Source organism: Cnephaeus nilssonii (genome assembly GCF_951640355.1).
Source record: "Cnephaeus nilssonii genome assembly, chromosome: 4".
NCBI classification, from domain to species: domain Eukaryota; kingdom Metazoa; phylum Chordata; class Mammalia; order Chiroptera; family Vespertilionidae; genus Cnephaeus; species Cnephaeus nilssonii.
In genome coordinates, this window is record NC_137075.1 from 103350264 (window position 1) to 103362617 (window position 12354).

General features: G+C 57.1%; 1 protein-coding gene across 3 annotated transcripts in view; it reads right to left on the reverse strand.

Moving 5' to 3' along the window:
* Positions 1-5566: 5566 nt before the first annotated feature.
* WDR25 (WD repeat domain 25) overlaps positions 5567-12354 on the reverse strand; it is a 144500-nt gene continuing 137712 nt past the window's right edge. For all 3 annotated transcript variants that reach the window (XM_079767749.1, XM_079767747.1, XM_079767748.1), the window contains 3 exons: positions 9128-9298; positions 6512-6652; positions 5567-6003 (listed from right to left, as the gene is read on the reverse strand). In XM_079767749.1, coding sequence (XP_079623875.1) covers positions 5782-6003; positions 6512-6652; positions 9128-9298 — 534 coding nt within the window. In that variant the 3' untranslated portion in view covers positions 5567-5781. The remainder of the gene's footprint in view (positions 6004-6511; positions 6653-9127; positions 9299-12354) is intronic.

The following is a 12354-nucleotide window of genomic DNA, read 5'->3' on the forward strand; positions in this document are numbered from 1 at the left end:
GGCGAGGACATGGGGGCCTGGCCCTTGGAGGGAAGGACAGTGTTGACACCTCGAGAGCCAGCGACAAGGAAACCTGGAGCTCTGCCCACAAGGAGGGGAACCCAGCGGGTGAAGGGATGTGAGACATTGTGAACGTTCCCGCGTGGGGCTGACCCGCACCCCAGCTCTCCCGTGGTCGTCGTCCCGAGCTGGGCCGGTGCTCGTCCCCCAGTTCCCGGTGCTCGTCCCGTGTCCCGCTGCCCGCACCACCTGGCTCTACCTCAGCCGTGAAGAGCCTCTCCGATGCCCCACCCCGTCCTGTGACTTGCTCTCCTGTCTGTGATGCATGCCGTCAGTTACTACTGTACTTACACTCTCTAATAAAGAGCCGTGGTGGAAAGATTCGTGTTTGGGCTGTTTCTTCTCCCCACTGCCTTTGACCTCTGGGACCTGTGGCCCTCAGTGCCTCCCACCCCCTTGTCCTTCGCCCCCTGCAGCCAGGACTGGTTCCCGAGAGCTCTCCCCGCCACTGGCATCTTTGTTGAAAGTCTGGATTCCTCCACTGCCTAACACGCTAGACGTGACCACTGCCCTGGCGGCCAATGTTCCCACAGTCACACCCCCATCCTTTCCTGCGTGTTGGACTTCGCTCTGCATTCCCTTTACTGGGGCTCCGTGAGTGAACGAGGCCCCCGTTTTCGTTTCTCAGCAGACGTCCTAGAGGGCGCTCTCACTGGGGAGTGTTAGCAGTGGCCACTCCCCCTGCACCTGGGGGTCCCGTGGCTCTGTCCTTCCCCCGGGGCTGTTCCTCTGGTGGGTAAGCTGCCTAGGTCTTCCCTTTGACGTGGGCTTTCCGCAGTTGCCCTGAGGTGCGTCTGCTTGTGGATTTGTCTTTCTTGGGAATTCAGTCTTGTGTCTGCAAGTTGGTACCTTTCATCAGTTCTGGAATATTCTCAATTATGATTTTAGACTAGAGGCCCGGTGCATGAAATTCGTACACAGGGGAGGGGATGGGGTTCCTCAGCCCAGCCTGCACCCTCTCCAATCTGGGACCCCTTGAGGGATGTCCGACTGCCCATTTAGGCCCGATCCCAGCCTAAATGGGCAGTCAGATATCCCTCTCACAATCCAGGACTGCTGACTCCCAACCACTTGCCTGTCTGCCTGCCTGATTGCCCCTAACCGCTTCTGCCTGCCAGCCTGATCACCCCCTAACCACTCCCCTGCCAGCCTGATCAATGCCTAATTGCTCCCCTGCCAGCCCAATTGCCCCCAACTGTCCTCCCCTACAGGCCCAGTCACTCCTAACTGCCCTCCCCTTCAGGCCTGGTTGCCCAAAACTGTCCTCCCCTTTAGGCCTGGTTCCCCCCCAACTGCCCTCCCCTACAGGCCTGGTCCCCTCCCAACTGCCCTCCTCTGCCAGCCCAGTCACCCTTAACTGCCCCCCCTGCAGGCCATCTTGTGGCAGCCATCTTGTGTCCACATGGGGGTAGCCATCTTTGATCACATGAGGGCAGCCATCTTGTGTTGGAGTGATGGTCAATTTACATATTACTCTTTTATTAGATAGGCTAATATTTCCCTGCCCGCTCTCTGCCTCCCCTCCTCCTCACCACATCCTCCGTCTGCCCTCCTTCAGCTGACCCACATGCTCTGTATGCACTGTCTTCACTAATCCTCTCCTCTTGTGCCCGCTCAGCCACCACACACAGTCATGGGGCTTTTCCTTTTAGCTATGAGTGTTTTCCATTCCTACCCGCTCTATCTGGTTGTTTGGCAAACCCACGATGCGACTTTCTAAGTTTCCTACTGCCTGGAGACAGTTCCTCAAACACAGTGGGCACAGCGGTTCCCCATCTGGCCTGGCACTTCTATCCTGTGGGGTCTGCGTGGGTCTGTTTCCCTTGGTCCCTGCCCAAGCTGCTTCGTTCCTCCGGGTGCCTGGTTATCTCTGACGCCCTGAGGATGCTCTTATAGGTTCTTCGAGACCTGGGATGGGGGCCCCTCCCCAGGGGCTTCATGTTCCCTCCTTCCAGGGCCAGCCACTTCCCACTGAGGACCACCTGGCCCAGTGCAGGCCTTCAAGTTCCCTGGCCTGCCCAGCTTCACCTGTCCAGGGCGGGTTTGCCTCTTACCAGGGAGGGGCCTTGGTGGTGGCTCCCAGCATCTCTGCCCTTGACCCACCTTTGCAGAGGAAGCCAGAGGACCCCAACTGCCCTCCCCCAGGAGCAGATTCACCCCAGGAAGCAGCCTCCCAGAGTCAGAGGGGCTGTGGAGAGGCGCAGGGGCTGTTTTTCCATGGGCAGACGGGGGAAGCAACCCTCACTGGACTGGGAGGAGGGGGGCAACTGGAAAGGTGGAGGGGAAGAGAGCAGCCTGGCACCCAATGGGTTCTCTCTCAGATGCTTTCCCATGGGGAGCCTGAGCCTCATCAGCCCCCCACCTCCTGTGTCAGCCACGCGAACAGCAGCAAGGCTGAGAACCCTAAGGGCTACACAGCCTTGGCCCAGAGCCCCTCTAAGATTCAGGGTTCTGGCCCCACATCGCCTCAGAGCCTGAGGCTCCCCTAGGTGCCCTCCAAAGCCAGCTGTCCTCGCGTGGGGTGCCCTCTTCTACCATCCCCCTTCTCTCTGCACCCGGAATCCTGCCGCACCAGGGAAACCCTGTCTGTGCACCCACCATCTACCCACCTGCCACGTATGTTCCTCCTCAATCCCACAGCGAGTGAAGAGTGGGCTGTGCCACCAGCTGACCATGTGACTCTGGGCAAGTGTCAGACACCTCTGGTCCAGTTCCCCCTCTGGAGCCTAGGACGGGGACTGGCGAGCTTCCCAGGGGCCCCTACACGGTGACAGTCCCATGCAGAGCCCCAGCTGGGACAGAGGGATCTGAGGGAGGGGAAAGGCACAGGCTCTGGAGTCAGATGGCCCTGGCGCATCCCTTTGCCCTCCGAGCAGCCGTTTCCTCAACTGGACAGAGCGATCACGGCCATCTCACAGGAGCTGCGAGCATGAGCTCCACGTGCCATGGCCACGGTCAGGCTCTCAGCACAGAGCCACAGCCAGGTCCGCAGCACTCAGAGCCACGGCCGGATCCCAGCACTCAGAGCCATGGTCAGGCTCTCAGCACAGAGCCACAGCCAGGTCCGCGGCACTCAGAGCCACGGCCAGGCTCCAGCACTCAGAGCCACGGCCAGGCTCTCAGCACAGAACCACAGCCAGGTCCGCAGCACTCAGAGCCACGGCCAGGCTCCAGCACTCAGAGCCACGGCCAGGCTCTCAGCACAGAGCCACAGCCAGGTCCTCAGCACTCAGAGCCACGGCCGGGCCCACAGCACTCAGAGCCACGGCCGGGCTCCAGCACTCAGAGCCACGGCCGGGCTCCAGCACACAGAGCCATGGCCGGGCCCACAGCACTCAGAGCCACGGCCGGGCTCCAGCACACAGAGCCATGGCCGGGCCCACAGCACTCAGAGCCACGGCCGGGCTCCAGCACACAGAGCCATGGCCGGGCCCGCAGCACTCAGAGCCACGGCCGGGCTCCAGCACTCAGAGCCATGGCCGGGCTCCAGCACTCAGAGCCACGGCCGGGCTCCAGCACTCAGAGCCACGGCCGGGCTCCAGCACTCAGAGCCACGGCCGGGCTCCAGCACTCAGAGCCACGGCCGGGCTCCAGCACTCAGAGCCACGGCCGGGCTCCAGCACTCAGAGCCATGGCCGGGCCCACAGCACTCAGAGCCACGGCAAGGCCCGCAGCACACAGAGCCACAGCCAGGTCCACAGCACTCAGAGCCACAGCTGGGCTCCAGCACTCAGAGCCACGGCCAGGCCCGCAGCACACAGAGCCACGGCCAAGCCCACAGCACTCAGAGCCACAGCTGGGCTCCAGCACTCAGAGCCACGGCCAAGCCCACAGCACTCAGAGCCACAGCTGGGCTCCAGCACTCAGAGCCACGGCCAGGCCCACAGCACACAGAGCCACACCCACAGCATTCAGAGCCACAGCCAGGCCCGCAGCATTCAGAGCCACGGCCAGGCTCCAGTACTCAGAGCCACGACCGGGCCCACAGCATTCAGAGCCACGGCCGGGCTCTAGCACTCAGAGCCACGGCCGGGCCCACAGCATTCAGAGCCACGGCCGGGCTCCAGTACTCAGAGCCATGGCCGGGCTCTAGCACTCAGAGCCACGGCCGGGCTCCAGTACTCAGAGCCATGGCCGGGCTCTAGCACTCAGAGCCATGGCCGGGCCCACAGCATTCAGAGCCATGGCCAGGCTCCAGCACTCAGAGCCATGGCCAGGCCCACAGCACTCAGAGCCATGGCCGGGCCCACAGCACTCAGAGCCACGGCCAGGCTCTAGCACTCAGAGCCACGGCCGGGCTCCAGCACTCAGAGCCACGCCGGCACCTCCAGATGAGGGGTTCTTTCCCATGACAGCCGCAGGCCAGCGTGCAGATGTATGAGCGAGTCAAGGTGAGCACGCAGCCCAGGAAGGTGAGGCAAGCCCAGCCCACACTTCTTCATCCCTGCTCCACACTTTCTCAAGTTAGCTTCTGATTTTCACATTGCGAATGGCGAACTCCCCGCCACCTGGCAGAGGACCAGAGTGAGCCTCTAAGAATGCTCTTTGGAAGAAAGTGTTCAGAGAAGGAAACCGAGAGAGGCATAGAGTACACCTGCCATTCCTCCCAGTAAGTCACCCACCCAAGGGGAGGGGCTTGCAGACAGCTGGGCTCGGGGCAGAGTTGATCAAGCCCACAAGCAGCGCTGAGAACAGCCACCGTGGCTCCTGGGAGCCCTGGGTGTATCCCCGCCCCATGCGGGCAGAGCTTTGGTTGGTTCAAGGGGACCAGCCTGAAAAAGAGACGGACTCGAGGACGGCTCCTGGCAGCAGACTAAGCCTGGAGCCAGGCTCAGGGAGAGAGGCTGTTACCCACTATTCCTGCAGCTCCCCCACCCGCCCATGGCCTCCTCCTTAGGTCCTCGATGTTTCCTCACTGACTCCCCTGCTGGGGACGCCCTCCTCACCAGCTCACCACTTGCCTCCTCCAGGAAGCCTTCCAAGGACCCCTCTGCCCTGACCCATGGCATCTGCAGGCCCTCTGACCCTTTGGTGGATACCTGGGCTCTTGGGCAGCCCCTCAATAATAGTCCTGGTGGGGTTTAGTGCTCAGTGGCCCCGCAGATCCCACAGCTGGGTCTTCCAGCCTGACCCCTCGAAGTTCCTCCAGGGCCCTGCACTTCTCCACATCACTCCGTCACCCGGCAGACGCACTGGCGTGGGCAGCGTGCACCCTTGACAGGGCTGGGGAGGCCCAGGGACCAGCTGGAGTGCTCCGTGGGGAGGAAGGGGGCCTGGGCCTGAGCAGACTGGGCCCGGCTAGGCCCTGTGGGACGGGTGGGCTGCCATGCTCTGCAGAGTTCCCGAGGGCAGACCTGAGGTCCAGGGCCCCCTTTCCCTGGGCCCCCTCGTCAGGACCCGCAGAGCGGGGCTGCCCCCTCTCCGGATCCCAGCATTCTCATTTCGAGCTCCAGCGGGCACGAGTGGGGCGGCGAGAGGAACTGCCAACACACATTTATCCCTGAAGTCACCTACAAAACAGCGAGACGCGGATTTACTGAGCGTCAGGAGCAGTGTGCCAGGCGCCCACTTCCCAGCCTCACAACCGAGACAAAAGGCTCCGGCCCGATTTCAGAGGAACTGGGGACCCCGGGTGGAGCGCCAGTCTCAGTATTTAGTCCCCCCCACCCCCCCGGGAGCCGGGGGCGACCATGTCTGTCCAGGGGCGCTGCGCTGGAAGGCTCAGTGCCAGATCTTGATGTCACCCTCCCAGGAGCAGGTGGCGAGGACGGAAGGCAGCACAGGGTGGAAGGTGGTGCCCACGCAGGCCTGCGTGTGCCCGTGTAGCGTGCGTGCCCGGCTGGCCGTGCGGAAGCAGTAGAGCAGGACCCGGCCGTCCGCGCTGCCCGTCACCAGCAGGTCTCCGTCGGGGGAGCACTCGCAGCCCACCGCGTAGCCTTCCACCTGCAAGGGCGACACGGGTGAGCCCACAGCTCGCCTGCGCAATGGCAGTCATTCCACCCGCTACAGAGCGGCAGGCCAGGAGCCGCGCCCGGGGCAGAGCCCGAGCTCCCTGCAGACGGGGTCTGTGTACAGGTTACCTCAGTGGTGCCCAGGAGGACATCACCCAGCCCAGGCCCCTCCCCCACAGGAGGCAGGTCTCAGTGATGAAAGGGGGCGGAGCTAGAGACTCTGTCCTGCCCCATCCCTAACCTCTGGGACAGGTCCACAGGAGCGGAATCAGAGGAAACCTTTCCCCCTGCAGCTGGGGCCCGGGCTGAGCGATATGCCCAGCCTTGAGTAGACACCAGGCCACACAGCATGTGGTCACCGGGGAAGCAGAAAACAGAATCTGCCGGACAGAGGTCTGTGCACTCTGACCCCAAGTCCGTTGCTGGCAACGTGTGGTGGGAGGCTCTGGGGCCAATGCTCAGCCCTCTGGGGGTCGGGGGGGGGGGCAGGTAAGCGGTACCTTGTGCCCTTCGTAGCGCCGCCTTCTGCTCATCCGGTAGGGCCACACGGCGGAGAAGAGGGCCAGGTAGTTGCCATTGGTCTGGGCCAGGAACACGGGCTCCCGCGGGTGCAAGGCCAGGCTGGGGCAGGTGTACCTCTCCTGAGAAACAGCGGGCCACACAGAGGGTCAAGGATGCTCGGGCTGTGCCTGCTGCCTCTGCAGACACGCCGCCCTGCTCTCTGTTCACAGGCCATGTGCCCTCCTCCCGGACCTTGGCTTCGGGTCGGTGTGAGTTTCCTGCTGCTGCTGTAACCAACTGGCGCAAACTCAGTGGCTTGAAACACACAAACTTAGGACCGTACAGATCTGGAGGTCAGAAGCCTGAGCAGGGTCTCGCTGGGCTAATCGTGGTGTCAGCAGAGCTGTGCTCGCTCCGGAGGCTCCAGGGGGAAGTGCTTCCTGCGCTTCCAGGAGCCACCTGCCCTTCTTGGCCCACGGCCCTTGTGGTGGATCTTAAAGGGCCCCCAAGATATATTCACATCCTAATTCCTAGGGCCCGTGAATGACACCTGGCATGTCTTTGCAGAAGTAACTAAGAATCTTGATGTGGGGAGTTACCCTGTATTATTGCTTAAGCCTCCAATCTGTGGTAACATGTAGATTCAGCCACGTGTATCCTTCCTTATAAGGGAGGCACGGGGAGATGAGACGCACACGGGTGATGTGAACATGGATCAGAGAGGGATCTGAAGATGCTGGCGTATAGCTCGGGGGGATGCCCAGTATCACCAGCAGCCACCAGACACGAGGCAGCAAGGGACAGATCTACCCAGCATCTCAGAGGGAGCGGGCCCTACCAACACCCCCTTTCAGCCCAGTGATACGGAGTCAAACTGCTATCCTCAGAAATGTGTGGGAATACACTGCTGAATAGAGAATGAATGTGTGTGCCCATCCCCCCATTCCACAGGGGGCCCTCAGGGGCAGCCCAGCGCAGGGTCCCACACGGTCCAAATGCACCGTCAGTGAAGAGGTAAGTGATCAAGTGAGAAGATAAATGAGAACAGTGTTCAAAACCCGGCAGGGAGATCTCACTGTTTGATGGGCTCAGCCACACAGAAGCACCCCTGGGAACTCCCTTCTCAGCGGCGCCTGTCTGTTCACGTTCTTAGAGTTGCCCAAGTTCAGAGGGCAAAGCAGGAGCAGTCGGACTAATAGTACCCAGCTGCAGACTAGTGTGCCCATCAGAGGCATGGATGCCGCGGCGGCCCCATGATGAGCTCCCCGGCGTGATGCTGCCGGCAAGGAGGTGTGCGTCTGGGACAGCTCAGGCCAGCAGCACTCCATCCACCTCACTCGCTTCCCCGGCTCTCCACTGGGGCTGGTGGAGGCAGGAAGCCCCGGTGGTCAGACGTGCCCCCCATCTCCCTCCCACGGCCTGCTTTTCCTAAGAGGTTACACTGGACCCTAAAGTGAGATCTAGAGGCAGGTGCTCAGGGTCACTCAGAACCATCTGAAAACAAGGGGAAAGCAAGGAGAGGGAACAGGTGTGCATGTACACCTGACACATATTTTTAAATTCAGGGTGGGAGCACCAAAGAGATTAGCCATGGCTTATTTGAAATCTTAAATGATGGTTGTGGTGATGATGGTGATGGTGATGGCAGTGGTAACAATGATGGTGATGATTACAGTGGTGGTGATGATAGTGATAGTTAAAATGATGATGATGATGATGTGGTGGTGGTGGTAGTGATGATGATATGATGATAATGATAGTGATGGTGATGATGATGGTAACAATGGTGATAGTTATGATGATGATAGTGATAGTAGTGATTATGGTGATGATGATAATGATAGGGATGGTGGTGATGATGATAATGATAATGGTGATAGTTATGATGATGGTAGTGGTGATCACAGTGATAATGGTGATTAGTAATGATAGTGGTGGTGGCAATGGTGACGATGGTGGTGGTGGTGGTGGTGGTGATGATGGTGGTGATGACAGTGGTGATGATGGTGATAATATAAGTAATGCATTTATGAAGCAATCCCTGTACCTGGCACCATTCTAGACCCTTAATAAGTGTTCTTTAAATTCTCAAAACCACTCTATGAGGCAAGTAATATTCTCACCGTCAATTTTCTGAGAAGACAATGATAATCAAAACGGCTAAGTAATGGGCCCAGCACCCCCAGTTTGTAAGTGGTGAATCCAGGACCATAATTCAGGTGGTCTAACTCGAGTTTCTCTGCTTGAACCCCCGAGTCACAGCTCCTGCCAAAGCCATTCAGCGAAGGAGGGCAGAGTTCCATGGGCTGGCTGGGGTGGCCCAGAAAGGGTAGGGGTGTCTCGAGCTGCTCGGCCGTCTACCAGCCCATCTGTACTGGCTGCCCCTCCACACCCTTACCCTGTGGGGTGGCTGTGCAGGGCGGGGACGAGTGGGAGGACAGTTAGGGAGATACTGTAAAATGGAGCTTGGGGACTTACACTCGCCTTCCCCTGCCCTAGAAATCTCAGGCAGCCAATCTGTCAGCAAAGATCCCGCCTACTGAACCGTCTTCCACAGGAAGTGACCTGGGACCTAGGGGCTGAGACAGAAAGCAATGCCAAATAGGGTTTCTCACATGGAAAATCTGGTTGGAGATTTTGGCGGAGCTCCGGAAATCCCAGGCGATGATGGTGCGATCGGCAGAGTCCCGGCTCGAAGCGTCTGTGCTGCTCAGAAACTCGGAGCCTTCCTGGAGGAAGAGGATGTCCAAGGTCTGCTGGATGGTCGCCTTGTAGCTTCTCACCACCTGCAAGAGCGGGCGCCCGTCATGCTGGTGGCCCGGAGCACTGGGCAGGCCTCCACAGGGAGGCAGTGGACGGGGGTGAGGGAGCGCAGTGTGTGGGACAAGGCGCGCGAGCTGTGGCACTGGGGGCTACTGCAGGGAGACCTGGGGCCCTCGGCTTCCACCAGGAAAATGTCTGTCTGCTCAGGACCTACCCTCACCTCCCACAGCCTTGCCTGATAGCACCTCCTCGTGGAGAGTCCCCCTCCCACACTCACCCCACCCCCATTGGTGCGGGGCCCAGGGAGGTGTGATGATCTCCGGTCAGACTGGTCCTCCAGAGAGCCACCAGGGCAGGCTGAGGGAAGGGCCTGCGCCTAGCCAAGGGCACCCAAGGGGCATCAGGGATGTCCATCAACCTGGAGCCATTCTTGCTTCTGAAGACGGCACGTAATTCAAGCTCACAACGTCCCAGCCTATTGCCCTGGGGTAGAAGCTGTGCTGCTGGGAGTTAAAGTTCTCGGAGACCATAAAGCCAGAACCATAGTGAGCAGGTTAGCTTTAGACATGGGGGCAAGGGCGGGTGGGGGGGAGCGGGGGGAACAAGGCTTGGCTTTTTATTCCCATAACAAATTGTAGGGTACCAGAGGGTAGCAGAGCTATCAGCAATCTGTTTTATTTATTTACTTATTTACTTATTTATTCATTTATTTAAAACCTTGTTTCCCTTTATTTTTTTACATTAAACTAGAGGCCCAGTGCACAAAAATTGTGCACTGAGGCGGGGAGGGGTCCCTCAGCCCAGCCTGCGCCCTCTCGCAGTCCAGGACCCCTCGCTCCTTACGGAGGCGGGAGAGGCTCCCGCCACCGCCACTGCGCTCACCAGCCGTGAGCCTGGCTTCTGGCTGAACAGCACTCCCCCAGTGGGAGCGCACTGAAGACCAGGGGGCAGATCCTGCATTGAGCATCTGCCCCCTGGTGGTCACTGTGCATCATAGTGACCAGTTGTTCCGCCATTCAGTTGATTTGCAATTAGGGTTTTATTATAAAGGATTTATTGGGGTGGCATTGGTCGCCATGAACATATAGGTTTCAGGTGTGGGTTTCTATGTTACAAGATCTGTATATTGCACCGTGTGCCCACCACCCAAAGTCACATCTTCTCCCATCACCATATATTAGGACCCCTTTCTCCCCCACCCCTTCCCTCTGGCAACCACCACACTGCTGTTTGTGTCCATGAGTTTCATATCCCACATGTGAGTGAACTCATATGGTTCTTAGCCTTTTCTGGCTGACTTCTTTCACTTAGCATAATGTTCTCAAGGTCCATCCATGTTGCTGCAAATGGCGCTATTTCATCCTTTCTTACAGCTGAGTAGTATTCTATTGTGTGCATGTATCACAGCTTCTTTATCCAGCCCTCTTTTGCAGGGCACTTTGGTTGTTTCCATGTCTTGGCCATCGTAAATAATGCTTCAATGAATATAGGGGTGCATATATCTTTGTGAATACATGTTTTTGAGGTTTTGGGGTATAAACCCAGGAGAGGGATTGTTGGGTCGTATGGAAGCTCTATTCTTAATTGTTTGAGGAATCGCCAGACTGCTTTCCGTAGTGGTTGTACCCGTCTACATTCCCACCAGCAGTGGATGAGGGTTCCCTTTCTCCCCACAACTTCCCCAACACTTGTTCTTGCTTGTCTTGTTGATAAGGGCCACTCTAACAGGTGTGAGGTGGTATCTCACTGTAGTTTTGATTTGCATTTCCCTGATTGCCAGTGAGGTAGAACATATTTTCAATATATCTATTGGCTCTTCGTATGTCTTATTGAGAGAGGAGTGTTTTCAGGTCCTCTGCCCACTCTTTGATTGGTTTTTTTTTTAATTGATTTGGTGTTGAGTTTTACAAGTTCTTTTTATATTTTGGAAATTAAACCTTTGTCGGAGCCACTGTTTGCAAATATCATCTCCCATCTGGTTGGCTGCCTTGTTGTTTTGTTGTCAGTTTCTTCTGCTGTGCAGAAGCTTTTTGGTTTTAGTCCCATTCATTTATTTTTGCCTTTACTTCCTTTGCCTTTGGGGTCAAGTTCATAAAATGTTCTCTACGATCAAGGTCCATAAGTTTGGTATCTATATTTTCTTCTATGTAACTCATTGTTTGGAGTCTTCTATTTGGGTCTTTGGTCCATTTCGAATTAATTTTTGTACATGGAGACAAACTGCAATCCAGTTTCATTCCTTTGAATGTGGCTTTCCTGTTTTCCTGGCACCATTTATTGAAGAGACTATCTTTACTCCATTGAGTGTTTCTGGCTCCTTTGTCAAAAATTATCTGTCCAGCCCAGCTGGCGTGACTCAATGGTTGAGTGACGACCTATGAACCAGGAGGTCATGGTTCAATTCCTGGTCAAGGGCACATGCCCGGGTTGTGGGCTCGATCCCCAGTGTGGGGCATGTAGGATGCAGCCGATCAATGATTCTCTCTCATCATTGATGTTTCTATCTCTCTCTCCCTCTACCTTCCTCTCTGAAGTCAATAATATATATATGAAAATTATCTGTCCATGTACTAATACAGTGGTCGGCAAACCGCGGCTCGCGAGCCACATGCGGCTCTTTGGCCCCTTGAGTGTTCTAACGCCACTTCTTCAAAATAGACTCGCCCAGGCCAAAAACTGACTTCTGCGCATGGGCCACGAAGTTTCAATCGCACTGTACGTGTGCGCCCACACATGGTATTTTGTGGAAGAGCCACACTCAAGGGCCCAAAGAGCTACATGTGGCTCGCGAGCCGCAGTTTGCCGACCACTGTACTAGTACATTTGGTTTTAAAGCTGGGCTCTCTATTCCATTCCACTGATCTGTGTGTCTGTTTCTCTGCCAATACCATGCTGTTTTGATTATCGTGGCTCTGTGGTATAAATGTAAGTCAGGTAGCTTGATACCTCCAGTTCTGTTCTTTTTTCTCAGGACTACTTTGGCTATTCAGGATCTTTTGTGGTTCCATACAAATCTGATGATTTCTCATTCTGTATCTTTTAAAAATGACATTGGTATTTTGATGGGAATTGCTTAAAA